This window comes from Magallana gigas, chromosome 7 (genome assembly GCF_963853765.1).
Source record: "Magallana gigas chromosome 7, xbMagGiga1.1, whole genome shotgun sequence".
Lineage (NCBI taxonomy): Eukaryota > Metazoa > Mollusca > Bivalvia > Ostreida > Ostreidae > Magallana > Magallana gigas.
In genome coordinates, this window is record NC_088859.1 from 25,488,183 (window position 1) to 25,504,329 (window position 16,147).

General features: G+C 34.9%; 3 protein-coding genes across 6 annotated transcripts; 1 reads left to right on the plus strand and 2 right to left on the minus strand.

Annotated features, from left to right (window-relative positions):
• Window positions 1–601: 601 nt before the first annotated feature.
• LOC105320624 (sterol carrier protein 2) lies at window positions 602–4,241 on the minus strand. 3 transcript variants are annotated; one of them, XM_011418625.4, is made up of 5 exons: window positions 4,153–4,241; window positions 3,826–3,944; window positions 3,004–3,231; window positions 2,084–2,860; window positions 602–1,203 (listed from the first exon to the last, which is right to left on the minus strand). In XM_011418625.4, the coding sequence occupies exons 2-5, from the start codon at window positions 3,941–3,943 to the stop codon at window positions 1,037–1,039; spliced, it is 1,290 nt and encodes a 429-aa protein (XP_011416927.3). In that variant the 5' UTR covers window position 3,944; window positions 4,153–4,241; the 3' UTR covers window positions 602–1,036. The 3 variants fall into 3 exon arrangements, with proteins under 3 accessions (XP_011416927.3, XP_011416928.3, XP_011416929.3); XM_011418626.4 differs by having other exon boundaries at window positions 4,143–4,217; XM_011418627.4 differs by lacking the exon at window positions 4,153–4,241 and adding an exon at window positions 4,121–4,145.
• A 162-nt stretch (window positions 4,242–4,403) lies between these two features.
• On the plus strand, window positions 4,404–10,866 carry LOC105320623 (hydroxysteroid dehydrogenase-like protein 2). 2 transcript variants are annotated; one of them, XM_011418623.4, is made up of 9 exons: window positions 4,404–4,510; window positions 6,377–6,391; window positions 7,595–7,758; window positions 8,319–8,532; window positions 8,635–8,738; window positions 8,874–8,975; window positions 9,426–9,626; window positions 9,992–10,201; window positions 10,396–10,866. In XM_011418623.4, the coding sequence occupies exons 1-9, from the start codon at window positions 4,494–4,496 to the stop codon at window positions 10,638–10,640; spliced, it is 1,272 nt and encodes a 423-aa protein (XP_011416925.3). In that variant the 5' UTR covers window positions 4,404–4,493; the 3' UTR covers window positions 10,641–10,866. The 2 variants fall into 2 exon arrangements, with proteins under 2 accessions (XP_011416925.3, XP_065921113.1); XM_066065041.1 differs by lacking the exon at window positions 6,377–6,391.
• Window positions 10,867–11,308: 442 nt separating this feature from the next.
• On the minus strand, window positions 11,309–16,111 carry LOC117684378 (phosphatidylinositol-glycan biosynthesis class W protein). Its single transcript, XM_034456211.2, has 7 exons — window positions 15,917–16,111; window positions 14,968–15,375; window positions 13,440–13,575; window positions 12,566–12,819; window positions 12,229–12,370; window positions 11,903–11,993; window positions 11,309–11,524 (listed from the first exon to the last, which is right to left on the minus strand). Exons 1-7 carry the CDS (start codon window positions 16,072–16,074, stop codon window positions 11,316–11,318), a joined length of 1,398 nt encoding a protein of 465 aa, XP_034312102.2. The 5' UTR covers window positions 16,075–16,111; the 3' UTR covers window positions 11,309–11,315.
• Window positions 16,112–16,147: the final 36 nt, after the last annotated feature.

The following is a 16,147-nucleotide window of genomic DNA, read 5'->3' on the forward strand; positions in this document are numbered from 1 at the left end:
GTAGTAAAATTAAAGCAAGATTTTAAAATCCGTGAGATGTGCTTATTGCGATTTTATGCGGATATTAATTTCTCGCATTTAATTAGGAATTTACAGTATTAGAAGCTGTTTTCAGCAAATTTAATTTTAATTACTTGAACATTTATTTACCAACTACTCGTGCATAAACTGTCGTGAAGATTTTCTGACATAAGACTTTTTTCATTGATTTTTTTTTTTTGACAGCAATAATCATTACTTTGTTTAATATTCACAAGTGAAAAAAACTATAAAAAAAAATACAAGGTCAATGAATTTACTAAACACTTGGCAATGAATACATCCTCTCAACATCCACATTGGACCCATTGCCACAGGTAAACTCAGTTCCGATGATATTGTGAGAATGTATCAATTATGGCACACTGTCTTTTAGGCAAATTAAATCATCCACACTTATAACATAATTTGACTTGATTTTTAATGACAAAGAAAAATTATATTTTAATCACAAAGCTACATGTAGATTGAAATCCACATGAAATAAGAACTTTAAATTCATTAACTTAAAAGGAATTTTTTTGTAAAAATTTTATGCAAAAAATCTGTTATCAATTCTAGCTCAACTTACCAGGTATGTTCCAAGGAATTACCGGTACGTACCTGCTTTATGTCAAACAATATAATGATGCATACAATCAAGATACAAAATCATGTACAGTTCATTCAGTTGATGTTTTATCATTTCTTATCAGTACATACATGTAAAATCCAACAATCACAATATCAACCATTTGTTCATTCAATAAAACTTCTCTCTCATTTATTACAATACATATGTCAACAAAAAACACACATACTCAAAAAAGAATTTCTCATGAAATATAATATTATGCATGATAAGACTATTTACAGAAATCAAAATCACAGCCATTTTAATATTCATTTGAATATATTCACATACTGTTATATTCACTAGAATAAATTCATGCCTAAATAGAATGATTGTATTACCGATAATATATAATGATTGTTAAACAGGAGGCAAGATTTTCCCTCACAGTTTAGCATGCACTGGCAGTGGTTGGTATTTCTTGTACATGGTTACCACGGCTGCTCCACCTATCCCAAAGTTGTGCTGCATGGCTATTTTGGCTCCATCCACTTGTCTTTTATCCGCTAGGCCTCGTAGCTGCTTCACAAGCTCTGTACACTGGGCTAACCCTAGAAAGATATGTCAGTAGGGTTTTTTATACGTGACATGTTCAATAAATGGTGCATACAGTAAGAGAGCAATACCCTTTCTTTCTACAGAGAATATACAGGTAATTTACATAATGAAAAGCATTTATTTAGTTAACCATTAATAATTATTGAAAGTGTAAGAAATTAAAAAAAATGAATTTATCTTTTTCAAGCAAGAACATCATTTACAATGACAAAACATGAAAGTTTTAGACCAATGACATACATTCAAAAACTTATCTGAAGAAGAGAGAGAGAGGAGAGAGAGAAAAATTATGTTAATAAATGTTGCCATCTTTCCCCTGTGTTATTAAATTCATTCATTTTGTTTTCCACATTTGCAGTGTTAATACTCCAAGGACTGATATAAAGTTACTTTTAAAGCATCTGCTTCTGTATATGTAATGCTTGACTAGCATAAATATAGCATTGCTCTGTCTAATATTTTCTCTCGTTTTGTATTCTCAAAACATGATTCAGTTCAATATCTACATTTTTTGTTTGACATAATTTTATAAAGTTATTAAGAAGTGGCTTTAATGAATTTGGAAAGGGGAGGGACAGGGTCACTAAAGTAGGTAGATCATAAAATATCAAACTGCTGTTGTCCAAATTCTGTGCCTTAGAGGATTCTATCGAAAATAATAGTCTATTGGAGATATAAATTTATGATAAACCACTAGTACAATGTTTCATATTGCTTTGAGTGATTAATTCTATTTCCACTTTGGAATTATGGATATTGACATTATGATTATATAGAAAAATAATTTTTTCTTTGTTTTTATGATATGATATGAAACCAGTTTAAATCCATTCAGTATTTATACATTTATAACGTCAAATGGTTTTTTCTAACCTGTAGCTCCTATAGGATGACCCTTGGATTCCAGACCTCCTGACGGATTAACAACCCATTTATTGTTCAACACGCACATTTGTCCTCCGTTCTTGTTGGTCACCCACTTGCCATTCCTGATAAGATCCGCACCTCTCCCCTCCGGGGCTAGCTGTAGAGCCTCGTACATAAAAAGCTCGTTGCAAGAAAAACAGTCATGCACTTCCAAAACATCAACATCAGAGGACGAGAGTCCAGTATCTCTGTAGCAACGGTTGGCGGCTTCTTTAGCCATGTGGTATCCAGACAGGTCCATAAAGCTTTCTTTAAACGAGGCTCCAGTGTCGGTCACCATGTGTTGGGAGAGGATTTCCACTGCCTGCCTCTGTAAGTTGTTTCTGATCATGAATTCTTCACTGCAGACGACAGCAGCTGCCCCTCCATCAGCTGTCGGAGCAGACATCCAAAATGTGATTGGATAACACAGCATTAGTTTGGATTTGATGTCCTCCTTTGACATCTCCCTCTGAATGGTGGCCCATGGATTGTTCACACTTTGTTTGTGATTTTTATATGCAATATCCACAAAGTCATCCACTGTGGTTCCTGGATATTTCTTGATATATTCTCTGGCAGCATAAGCATAGAGCTTGACGACATCTGAGGTCATGTTGTTCATCCTCGGTTGTATCAGTCCTGGTTCTGCACCAATGTTAACCATGTGGTCCATGTGACGTTTCACCGGAGACGTTCGATCAGTGTATTTCTCTGACAAACCCCTCTCCATCTTTTCAAAGCCTTCCAAATTATTAATGCATGTAATTAAATAGTTAGTCCACCAAAATAAGTTTTATATACTGGTATATATGTTAACTTTTTAGGTCTTAATTCATTTCTATATAACAATAGGATAGGACACTAGATTAAGTGCACAAATTTACCGAGGGCTAGGACACAATCCTCAACACCACTCTGGACGAGCCTTCGAGCCAGCATGAGAGCACTGGAGCCGGAGGAGCAGTTGTTGTTGACATTAAATACAGGCACCCCTGTAAGGCCCAGCTCATACACAGCTCGCTGCCCGGAGGTGGGCTCTCCATAGCAGTAGCTAGCCACCACGGCCTGAATCTGCCGGTAGTCTATCTCAGCATCTGTCAGTGCAGCCAGACCTGAAGCACATAATCCCACATAAAGTTAGTTTTTATTAAACATTATAATTTTTTTTACCAATTTTAGAATTGAGATAATGAGCAAACATTATATAAGCAATTGAATAAAAATGTATAAAATAATTGTTATTTGCATTGAGAGGTCACGAGAATTGAAAATTGTGAATAAGTTTATTTTTTATGTGCAGAATTTTTATTAACGTGGTATTATAAAGTTTTAGATTAACAAAGAACCCTAAAATATATAGACTATATATATTAAATTAACACTTTAGGGGGGGGGGGGCTCTTTATATCTTAATCATACTTTAAAATTAATGTTTGTGTCTACTGAGCAACATGCTGAGGTTTGTCCCCAAAAAATATATACATGTAATGACATCTCTCCTTTTAATAAGAAGTAAAATCAAAACTTTCTGGTCTCGACAAATCTCACTAAAATTGAATTCTACTAGCTGCAGGTCTGTAGCTCCCGGTCTGTAAAAAATTTGGATTGACGACCTAGGAAGCTCACAGCTAGGTCATCTATCCGAATTTTTTAAGACTGGGAGCTACAGCTAGACCTGCAACTAGCATTCTATACAATGATTGTACCAGCTTCTCTCCCCATGTCTGGATAGTCCCATTCTTTGGTGAGAGGTTTCTCAAATTTAGTGACACCCACTCCCACAACGAAAGCTCTCTTTGGCGGTGCTCCTCCATTGACAGACATCCTGTAGCAAATAGCAAAAAAGGTAAGTCTAACAGTGACTGATGGCACAAGATCAAAACTAAGAAATGAGAGAGAGCATGGAGAGGGAGAGAGAGAGATACACAGAGAGAGAGAGAGAGAGAGAGAGAGAGAGAGAGAGAGAGAGAGAGAGGGGGGTAATGCAAAAGATATAGCAACTGAAAACTATAATAATAGCTACGTAGTGTCACCTGACGTCCTAGTTTGGATTCACCTGCATGTCAACATTACAAAAATAAGTTGGTTTATTTTTTAAGATAAAAAATGTCAATCAGGATAATTGGTTGGAGTAATTTAATATTTCTTCAAACTAAAATATTATTATATGTGCATTTGTAATAAATAAATTTATACTGCTTTTGTACCAAAAATAATCTGTATTCTGTTTTTCATAGACAGTATATTCTTATAAATTGTATGCGTTTTGTTGGTTTTTCTATTCCTAAAGCTGAGGTGGGCGCACCGGCAAAATTTGTGTGTCAAAGTCCAAACATATTCGTTGACGCGTATTTGGTGACAGAGTATCCGGAACATGGCTGCAAATTCAGGGTAAAGTGAACATTTTATACATTGCAACTTGCATGATTTCAATTAATTCCATGGTGAAATGTTGGCGTTGTCTTTCGCTTGTGTACATGCTGTGGTTTGGGCAGAAACTCGAAATGCCTCTGTCGTATGACGTTCCTGGGAACCCTGACTGTGACAATTTGCACTCCTCTTATTTTGTTTGTAATATCCAAATTATTAAACTGGAAGTAAATTTAGCTGTTACTTGAAATAATTTGCGAAATGTTACTCAAACTGTTGTATGTTCATACACATATATACATCATTTAAAAAACGACTGAAAAAATTGGATGGATGACCTCGGAGCTATAGTGCCTCCAATAGTAAAAAAACTGCAATGTAAGGTGCACAAAAAATGTGCTAGTTTTGGACTGATTAAATTTATTCTCACAAAAATTCTGTCTGGAAAACAGTTAGTACCATTAAAATTTTCAGGCAATTTACTACTGATATCGTCACTTTACTTGCCTCTGACTTTCTCTTAAACATGCTATCTGACCTCAGAAAATGAAGTATATTAATTCACATCGAGATTGAGAGTTGCCACTTTTACATGTAAACAAACTGCACCACTTCACTTTACGGGGCTGGTGATGGTGTTTAAACAACTGTTAAAAGAATAACAGAGGATAGTGAAGTGACAATATCTGAATTTTTTGGAATCAAACATTTGTACAGAATATGTTTGGAAATGAGATATATCAGTCGAAAACTAGTGCATTTTTTTGTGCGCTGTAAATTGCAGTTTTTACTATGGGAGGCACTGTAGCTCCCAGGTCGTCCATCTGAATTTTTTCAGACCGGGAGATACAGACCTACAGCTAGTATTTAGCTTACTGTACAGTAGTTTCAATGACACTTAACCAAAAAAAATTATTAACCTTTTTCAAACAACTGCAACTTCTGCAAGTTTTTCAAGTGATTCAGGTACATTAAATTGTTTTGTTATTTTTCACAAGAGTTAATTGATATAAATTATATTTTTGGCCTATTTATTTGCACTCACTGGCAGTATATGACGTCAGAAGTGATGCTCTTTTTTTAAGATTCAATCAAAATCATTCAAAGTTTGACATTTTTTCAATCTTTTTTCGAATGGGAAATATAAAGCGATGCTTTGAAGAAGAACAAACTTTTTGTCACTTACAAGTACTGGATAGATACATCTTTGGTGAAAATATTTTGGTTGTTAAAGCAATCTCTCAATGTTTTCTTAAGGGAAAACTGCTTCAAAACAAGCCGTTTTATGCGAAAATGGTGGGAAAAGATAAACTTTATGATGTCATATTTTTAAACTAGGGGCATTTAAATCAAAATGAAAGTCATGAAAAAACTGTAAATGTAATCCTGTACCAAGAAAACAAAGAATAACAGTAAAATGACGATGTTCATTTAAGGGGGCAATTTTAGGCTCAAACAATATACAGTCCTTTCAAAGATAAATGTGGGTGGTATCGATCAGCTGTGTCATACTCTTCTGTCCTTGACGTGTCTAATGACCTTGACTTCAGTATTTCCTAATTTGCATTACCGGTACCTCATCCTCCGAAGAAAAAAACTGTTCAATACGCTATTCACCAAAACTTATTTATTGATACAGATTATTGAAGAAAAAACCCCATATAATTATTTTTATCTTCGACCTATGCAAAGATGCATTTTAATTTAATATGTTTTCATGATGTGGAATACAATGCTAAGAATCTGGAAGCTAGGTTACTATTAGCTATTACTATTAGCTTGATTTTAATAAAGGGCTTAAATGTTAGTTGACTATGTTTGTAGAAGTAAATAGCTATTTCTGCAGCAATATTTTCATTAATTGATATTGACTGCATTATTTTGCAGGGTACCAAACACAGGGTAATGTCATTATTGATTTTCCCTTTTTTGATCAGATCCCTATCATGTGTGTATTATACAGTCATCATACCCCCAAAACAAACTGTACAAGTTTAATTAGTAGATTACTTCAGGTAACCCAAGTCAACTATTACTCAGAAAACATGGATCACATAGAATGAAAAAAATTCAGACCGTCAAAATGTAGAATTTGACCTTTTGAAGACTACCGGTAAAATTGTTTAAAATCAACTTATTGATAAGAACTGGAAATATGAAGGTTGTACCTCTTTTTGCAAGAAGCCAAAATAGTTGCTTTGCTAGAGCACAAAATTGAGACGCAGCTTCATGCCAAACCAAAATTTGTCACATATCACAAACTTTTAGAGACGTAAAATGCAGAACTTTAGACATGAGTATTTTTGTGTGAAGAAGGATTGTGGGTAAATATGTATGAGAACTGTATGTAATAAAGCACAAAAAAAAAATAATAAGATACATATTTCTTGTTTTTTTAGTGTGTATATGATATTCTAGTTTGTAAAATTCTTTAACTATCAGATTGAATTTTAGTTCTCTTGTACATATTTATAGATTGGTTCCTGTATAATTCTCAGGGTATTTCATTTTATAGGCTTTTTTTCCAAAGTAAACACTTAACAGGTATTACTGATTCTACTAAAGCCACAAGAAGTTTTTTTTTTCATGTATATAGCTATTACTATATAGTTACTACTTCTGAGGATTACAGCTTCAAACAGATTTTTAGAGGGCCTATATGGTTCTCTTGTAGAAATCTTTGTAATATTCAGGAAAACCTAGATTTGTTCACAGGGAGAACACCTATTTGTAATAGGTATCATTTAATAAGATGGAATAACACATCATCACAAAATGGCTGACCTCTGATCGAAACGATATTGCTTAGTATTAATAGGATTTTGTTGACTACAACATGTACCTTACTATAAAGCCAAGTGGATAAAGTGACGGGCTTGTGATCCGTACATCCTGAGTTCGAATCCCACAGTGGCTTTTGGTTTTAACTTACTGAATCGAATATTTTAGATATTCACTTTTTATCCCCAAACTGCAAATTTTTCGCTTATTTGACATGTGTACAGTTTATTTATCATTATATCTTTCATAATAAAATAACTTGCTGTTAATTTGAGTTACTTTTTTCAGGCGTGTTATTCCACCTTAGGAATCTTAATATTGCAGGTTGTTGGCAGGGAAGACCATATTCATCACTGGAGCAAGCAGAGGCATTGGGAAGGCCATTGCTCTGAAGGCAGCAAAGGATGGGGCCAACATCATCATAGCAGCCAAGACCACCACACCTCACCCCAAACTCCCAGGGACCATTTACACTGCTGCCAAAGAAGGTAAGGTCCTGTGAAGGGTGAACGCTGTGTATCATCTTGTAGAGTTTTCAAGAGAAATTTTGCACTGTATGCAAGATCATGCATTGTCAATTTTATTTGGATAAAGAACTTAATAGGCTTATAGCTATCTATTATTATGATTTTAATGAAAAATTGATACATATATTTGATCCATATATTCATATATGTACATGTATCTATTATGGCAAATAGAACTTTATTAGTTTGATGATTATTGCTCATGTGGATACTGGGGTCAACAAAATTAATCTACTGAATCAGATGAATTCTGGCAAAGTGTTCATGATCTTTAAATGTGAAGGGTTTAATTCCTTTACATGTACATGTAGTTCTGTTAATTTAAGTGTACCTTACTGTTACAGTAATGAATATCAATATTTGATAGCTTTTTACCTAGCTTGTAGAGAGATATAAATGCATTTTTACTCTGCACATATTCTTGGGTTATTTAACTTGCATGTATTTTGTTTTTTAAAGTGTCTTTTACACCACAATTTCAAATAAATTTTTGATGCAATTTCTTGATTGATCAAATTTAGTTGAGGATGCAGGGGGAAAATGCCTGGCCTGTGCTGTGGATATCAGGAATGATGGGGCCATCCAGTCGGCCATGAAGGAAGCAGCGGACAAGTTTGGGGGGATAGATATCCTGATCAACAATGCCAGTGCCATCAGCTTGACCGGGACAGCTGCAACAGACCCCAAGAGATTCGATCTCATGATGGGAATCAATGCTAGAGGCACATACATGTGGTCAGATTTATTTCTTGTTTTTCATTTTAATATGTATTTTAATAAATTCCACTTCATCTGCTTAATTTAAAATTGATGATAAGAATTGACATGGTATTTCAGCTCTAAGTTTGCCCTGCCCTATCTGCAGAAGTCCAGCAACCCACACATCCTTAACATCAGCCCCCCACTTAATATGAATCCAAGATGGTTCAAGGACCATGTAGGTCAGTGATGACAATAAAATCAGGGTAGTTCAACATATTAGTATCTAATGTCATATTTCTTCTTCCTATAAATTCTTGGATAAATCGAGGTGAATTGTTCAAGCTTTTTACAATATCATTGCATTTTTTTTCCAGCTTACACTATGGCCAAATATGGGATGTCCATGTGCGTGTTGGGGATGTCGGAGGAGTTTAAACCTTTGTCGATTGCAGTGAATGCTCTCTGGCCCCGTACTGGTGAGTTAAACAAGCTCTCATTAGGATCTGTTATATCAAAGAGTTGCTAAATATGCAGAATTCATGCTCTCTGAAACAGAATTATTTTTTTTTTAAGAGAAAAATAACCGTTACTGTATCAGAAAACATATTTGTATGTACACATGTACCTGTATCCTAAAATATAACTTTAGAATTCAATAGTAATGTCAAATGGGTTGAGAAGATTTTGAAACAAGTCATACTGTAACATAAGGCAACCTAGGTTTTTTACTCAATGTTTCAACCAATCACTGTAGAACTGATTCATTGAATGTTGGCCAGAAAAGTATGTTATATCATGATGGTATAAAACTTATTAACCATTATGATATATAGCTGGGTTAGTTTTCAGGGAAACTGTAATCTACAGTAAAACTGTTCACAGCTCTTGTTTATTTGTTGTCTTTATTTTCTATCAAATTTTTGTAGCAATTTACACTGCTGCCATGGAGATGTTAGGGGGAGGATCAGAGGTTGCTAATCAGTGCAGAAAGCCCGAGATAATGAGCGACGCTGCTTATGTGATGCTGACAAGAAAGAGCTCGGAATACACAGGGAACTTTGCCATTGATGACGAAGTTCTGACCAGTGCAGGAGTTACTGACCTTGATCAGTACGCCTGGGTCCCAGGTAAAATATTAGAGATGTACCGTACTGCCCTAAATTTCTATGAATTTTATTGTTTGATAAATTAGACTGAGGAATTCTATTATTCTACCTTAAAAGAAACAACATCCATAAACGTTAATTAATTGTCTTTTCTTTTTTTTTTTAAGCAAGAGAGTTGTTAGTTTTATGAAGAAAGTGTCCTTCTAGGATTGTAACCATATTTATTCATTGTTTACCGGTAATATAAATTGAATTTAAAAGTGAGGAAAATAATCCACATTAAAGGTTACACCGGTAGATTGTTTCATTCAGTCTTTAAACAATTTGACTATCCCTGAATCCTTTTTCCCAGCACATTTCACATCCTACAGTTTATTCTGTTGCAGGTAGTACCTTGCTCCCTGATTTCTTCCTGGATGGTGAAGATCCACACAAAATCCGACAACAGATGGAAGAGAAGGGGGGCACCCCAGCCTTTGGTGGTGGATCCAAGTCTGCTGCAGGAGGACCAGCACAGACATTCAGTGCTATAGAGGGGCTCCTGAGTGAAGATCTTGTGTCTTCCATGAACGGGGTCTTTCAATTCAATTTAACAGGTAAAAATCATTGTACCGGTATTTAATCATTTGAAAGGAATTTTTTTTGGAATCTGAAAGCAGTAAGCAAATTAGTCTTTATCATTTACCGTTTTTGGTATCTGAAAGCAGTAAGCATATTAGTTTTTAATTCACAGAGAGAATCTTTTAATGCATGCATGCAGTTATTTTAAAACTTAATTCTAATTTTCTAGGTCCAGAAGAAGGTGTATGGTTCATTGACCTTAAAACTGGGTCAGGAAAATTAGGTCAGGGAGAGGCCCCAGGGGGAGCGAACTGCACAATGACCCTGGACAGTGAGGATTTTGTAAAGATGTTCAAAGGAGAATTGAAAGCAGTGTCAGCTTTCATGTCCGGGAAGTTAAAGATCCAAGGCGATATGGGACTGGCCATGAAGTTAGAGAAACTGATGAACAAAATGGACAGATCTAAATTATAGAGTTGTGTTGATAGGTTTTGTAGTGCTAAGGTAGTTGATATATTTTATGTTTCACAAACATTTTATATATTGGATGATGCTTATCATTTTGCATGTACCAGTATTACTTCATTATACCCAATATTTTTGGAAGTTGAATCATTATATGACTGTGATAACTCTAAAAGAGATTTGAAATGCAGGGAAGGATATTACATCATGATCAAATAAATCTATTAAACAGCCAGTAGAATTTGTATTTTTTATTGCATAAGCTAGGCATGTATGCATTCTGATAGATTTTCTTTTCATTTGATAAAATGCAGACTTTGGAAACTCATACTTACAAACTTGTACGGTTCATGTATGGCATAGAAATCAGTCACAGCTTTAAACACTAGAAATAATAATGTTGACTTTTATAGTAATTGTCATTTTTCAAGCTTGCTAAACATAATGGTGATAGTTTGCATAAATTCCGTAGTCAACAACTTTAGTTATCCAAGTTTCGAAATCTTAATTTTTCAATGAGTTTATGCTTGATTGTCTAATCAGAAAGATATATCAAATTATGATAATTATGTTGTTAATTTCAGTACAAGAAGATACGTGATTTTGAGATCTATCAAAGGTTGTCTGCCACTAAACAACCCCAAACCGACTTGGCCCTAAATATAACATCAAATAGCTTTTTATCTACCAGAATTTTAATCTTATTTTCCATTTGTATAGCATCAAAGTTACAAAACTAAGAATTCCCATATAGGAAATGAGTATGGTCATGCTTTGTGCTGTGGACAATTGTAAAGTATCTATGCTCAGATTCACAAGTCCTGTTAAGACATTGGCGAACAAGAAGTACAGAAGTCCATTATAGTTCACAGCGGACAATAGGCATACATCTTCTGGAAAAAAAGAAATAAAAAAACATCATTTACAACTTTACAATTTAGGTAGATCAATACACATTCATACATTACTGCAATGTATATTGTGAATTATACCTTCAGATTTTCAATTTCTTTTATGATACTGGTACTTAAAAAAACATTTATAAATTGAGTTTTACCATGGAAAGCCTTAAACAACTCAACTATTTTAGTGATATTCTACATGCACTTTGTTTTACAGATACAGTGTAAATGTAATGCCCCCCCCCCCCCCAGTCTTTCCATTCTGTATCCGAGGGGAGATAATAAAGAAAAATATATACACATGTACAAGAACATTATTATACTTTTGTATTAAAGAATACATAAAAATGTTTTATTCTATATACATACCTTCTTTTTTCTTGGCAAATATGAATGACTGGAAGTGGCTAAATAGATCTATCAGCAACAGCAGAAAGAGGAGGAAAACGGACAAGGCCAGCTAGAAAATAAAAACAATATATTAAATACACCCAGACACATGTTTTTATTTTTAGATATTAAAAAGGTGCATGTATACCGGTAAAAAAAAAATGACCAAAAATTTATAAATTGGCATACTGATCAAAATTAACTTGTGAAATAAAATTTTTCTTCCAAAGTTCAAATACTGAATCATAAAACAATAAACCAGATTTCATAGCATTTACGTAAATGAGGACATATAAAGTACTTACTATCCAAACTATGTAGGATAGATTGGCAAACCGCCTTGACACTTGTTGTACATGAGATTCTGACCACATCATGGTGCACCATAAAACAGCCTGTAACAAACCCAGCACTCCCAGAAAGGGTACCCAGTCACCTACTGTCTTCCTGGGAGGGGTTCAGAAAAAACCAGGTCAAAAATAATGCATAAACATGTACAAAAGTATATAAGTATGGTACATAAACAATGGGAATGGGCACATTTGTTCATACAAGAATTAAATATTAAGTAAAACATTAAAAATAGTATAGGTAAAAAAATACTGAGCAGTTGTAATTTGTCTTTAATACATGAACATATACCTCTCTTTGTTGAAAATGTGTTTTCCAAGTTCTACAGCTAGAAAATACAAAGACAAGTATCCCAGACAGGACACGATGCCCTCTCTGTTGGAGTCGAAGAAGCCCACTCTGCCTCCCTGACCGTCTGCTCCTAGGACCAAGTAATCGCTCAGGCCCAGTTTGGTGAGAAACAGTTGATAGGAGAGAATGAGTATAATGGCAGGTCCAGTGAGATTAATGTTTCCAAGGATGGTCAAGAGAAGACTTGAGCAAATCTGCAAACAAAGATCTATTTGTTCTAAACACGTAGTTGTAATTGCACCTCCTAAATGGACGTACTACCGGTACATAGAATCAGATATATTTTAGAATATGGTTAAAAATTCATAATTAATTTTGTATATTATACCAAAACAAAGCATCAAATTAAAAAAAATATATACATACAAAGAATATCATAAAAAGTCAGATTCTTTTTGAACGTTTAGAAGTTATCAATATTAAAATCTCCATAAGTACGTTGACGCCACATACATATAAATCTGTTTTCTACAAGCCGAAAAATTCTGGGATTATAATTTGTCAACATTTCTCGGATTCATTGCTAAAAACATTTAAGTCATACTAACAAGACCTTGGACTTAAGATAGTACTGATAGGTGTCAAGAAGGAATTTGAAACAGAACTGTCAATGTCAGTGTCGGTTATTTATAAGTCAATGGCAAGCTTATCAGTGCACACATGTTCAATTTAAATCCATCATTTTTAATTTGTTTTGAATGATGGTGAACTATTAATAATTCCATCAACCTGAGAACCATGGTCTTTGTAAAAAAGCACTGATAAAAGATTGTTTAAAAATTGTAGAGTCTATACATGTCTTGTGTTGCATTACCTTGACTGCGGAGACTGTGAAGAAGAAGTTCCATTGGACTCCGTACTCCGTCACATGCTCCTGGTAGTTGACACCTTTGGTCGATAAAACTCGGCCCAGACCCAGGACGATGAGTGGGAGTGATGACAGAAGAGAGCTGTAAAAAAAATTCCACACAATAGAAAAAAATTACCCAGAAAATACCCATAACCATAATGCATTCTAATACTAGTAAGAAATATGTTTCTGAGAAAGTGTAAAATAAATTTACGAATTTAATATTCATAGTCATATAGAAGTTTCTTCTAGAAAAATTATAAATTGGTATATCAAATGTTTGCCTTGTTATCTCCTCTTATTTAGAATCACTGATTGAGTTAAATGTTTTCCTCATCTTTTAAAAATAAGAAAATAGGAGTAGGGTGTCTGTCATAGCATTAGTAGGAGAGGAAAATACTGTAGCCACACTCCTAGCAATTCCATGATAGTAGAGGAGCATATTATATCCCCTGATTACCAATGCCATGATAGTAAAAGAGCATATTATCTCCCCTTGGTAAAAATGCCTAGTCTCGCTTTCCCCAGACTCTCGCTCTGGAGACTTGACTCGTACAAGTCTCTTGGGCGAGAGTCTGAGGAAAGCGAGACTAAGCAATTCCATGATAAGATAGGAACATATTATCTCCCCCTTGCTAGCAAAGCCATGATAGGAGAGGAGCATATAATCTCCCCTTGCTAGCAATGCCATGATAGGATAGGAGCATATTATATCTCCTAATTAGCAATGCCATGATAAAGGAGGAGCATATTATCTCCCCTGGACACATATGTCATAATAAGGAAGGAGCACATCATCTCCCCTTGCTAGCAAGGCCATGGTAGGAGAGGAGCATATTATATCCCCTTTCTAGCAATGCCATGATAGGATAGGAGCATATTATCTACCCTGATTAGCATTGCCATGATAGGAGAGGAAAAAGTTATCTCCCCTTTTTTTGAATAGTGTACATGAAAAGAGGGGAGCAGATTATCTCCCTTGGCTAGCAATGACATGATAGAACAGGTGTGGCTCGCAATGCCATGATTGGAGATGCGCAGATTATTTCCCTTGGCTAGCAAGATGGGCCTTAGATGGTACATTTTAAAGTTTTATTAGTCCCCTACCGGTTTTCACCGGAGGGAACTTTAGCTTTCCCCTGCATCCGTCTGTCTGTCCCACTTCAGTTTTCCACACTTTTTTTCTTTATGCGTGGAGGAATAATATGAAATTTGCTGAACAGCTTCAAAATGTCAAACTACAGATCAAGTTTACACTTTTGTTGCATCTGGTTGACATATTTTCGAGAAAATTAATTTTTTATATTCCAATTTTTTAATGTTTGTGTTCGATATTCTGCATAATAGTGCATTGTTTTCACAATTTCCACAAACCGGTAGGGGACGTGTAATGCTTATGCAATACTCTCAGAATGCTTGTTGTGACTTGACCCTTTATATTTCCATGTAAATTGTACAAGTGTCAGTATTCAAATACAATATTCTTTCCTACCTTTTTAGACTGCTGACTTTTCCTTTGTTACGAGACTCGGGTGACACAATTCCATTCGCCACTATAAAGAGCCCTACACCAGTATCCATCAAACCAGTTCCAAAAGTCTCAGCTTTACAAAATCTTCTTGGAAACACATTAAAATCTACGGCTAAGATACATATGGCTGTACAAATTAAGGCATATGCTCTAAAATTACTGACAAACTCCAGCTTGTTGCCGAATTCTTGTCTCAAGAAAGAAGAAGACGATTTGGGAGCTGTCCTGTTGAATTGGTGAGATATCGTAAGTGAAATGGCTGCCAAAGAGAGAAGAGTGACAATGACAATGGCTTTTGATTCGCTGAGAAAAGTGACGGATGATAGGCCAGGGAGTACAAGGACAAGGAAATCCCCAAGCCAGTGAAACCTACAAATAAAATAAAACATACTTCAAGACTTCACAAAAAATAGTGCATATACATGTACACATAGTAATTACTATGTTTGTCCGAGCGTAATCTGTAGGTCAGTATGTATAATGTTTACGAATATAGCAGACTGGGATAACATCCATATTATACATGATCTATAGTTGGTAATCATGGTAATAGCCTAATTGGGATTTCTCAGTAATATTCGAATAAGATATACATTTACAGAGCAAATGATTGAAATTTTTGTTTAATTTGCAAAAAATCTGAATATTTGGTTGGTTTTCCTGGGAAGTTTTTTTTTCATTGTACAAAATTTAACATTTAGATATAAAGTCACATGCACCCCATGCCTAATTATTCACAGATTTTATATCTTTTTAACTATTTATTCCTTTTTTTGGTGGTGGGGAAGGGAGGAGGGGGTTGTCCATCATTTGGGCAATTGGTCAACATCTTTTTAAGTGGGGAGTTTGCGTCTGTGATAAAATATTTTTAACCTGTTACCATGCTATACATGTACATGTACAAAGCTACCATTGTTTTCTGTATCCTATACCCCCGGCATTGTGAAGAAACACACAGCATGCAATGCCCAAATAAATCAGTGTTATTTCTGCGGCTGGTGATCCTTGGTGTCCGCTTACAAACTGCTCTTTTAACTCTTTATACGATGTGTAGTTAGTGTCCCCCATTACTTCCGTGGTTGTTTATATTTACAATCTAGTCTTAGTCTTTTACACGCTTGAGGATGAAAAACGACCCTTA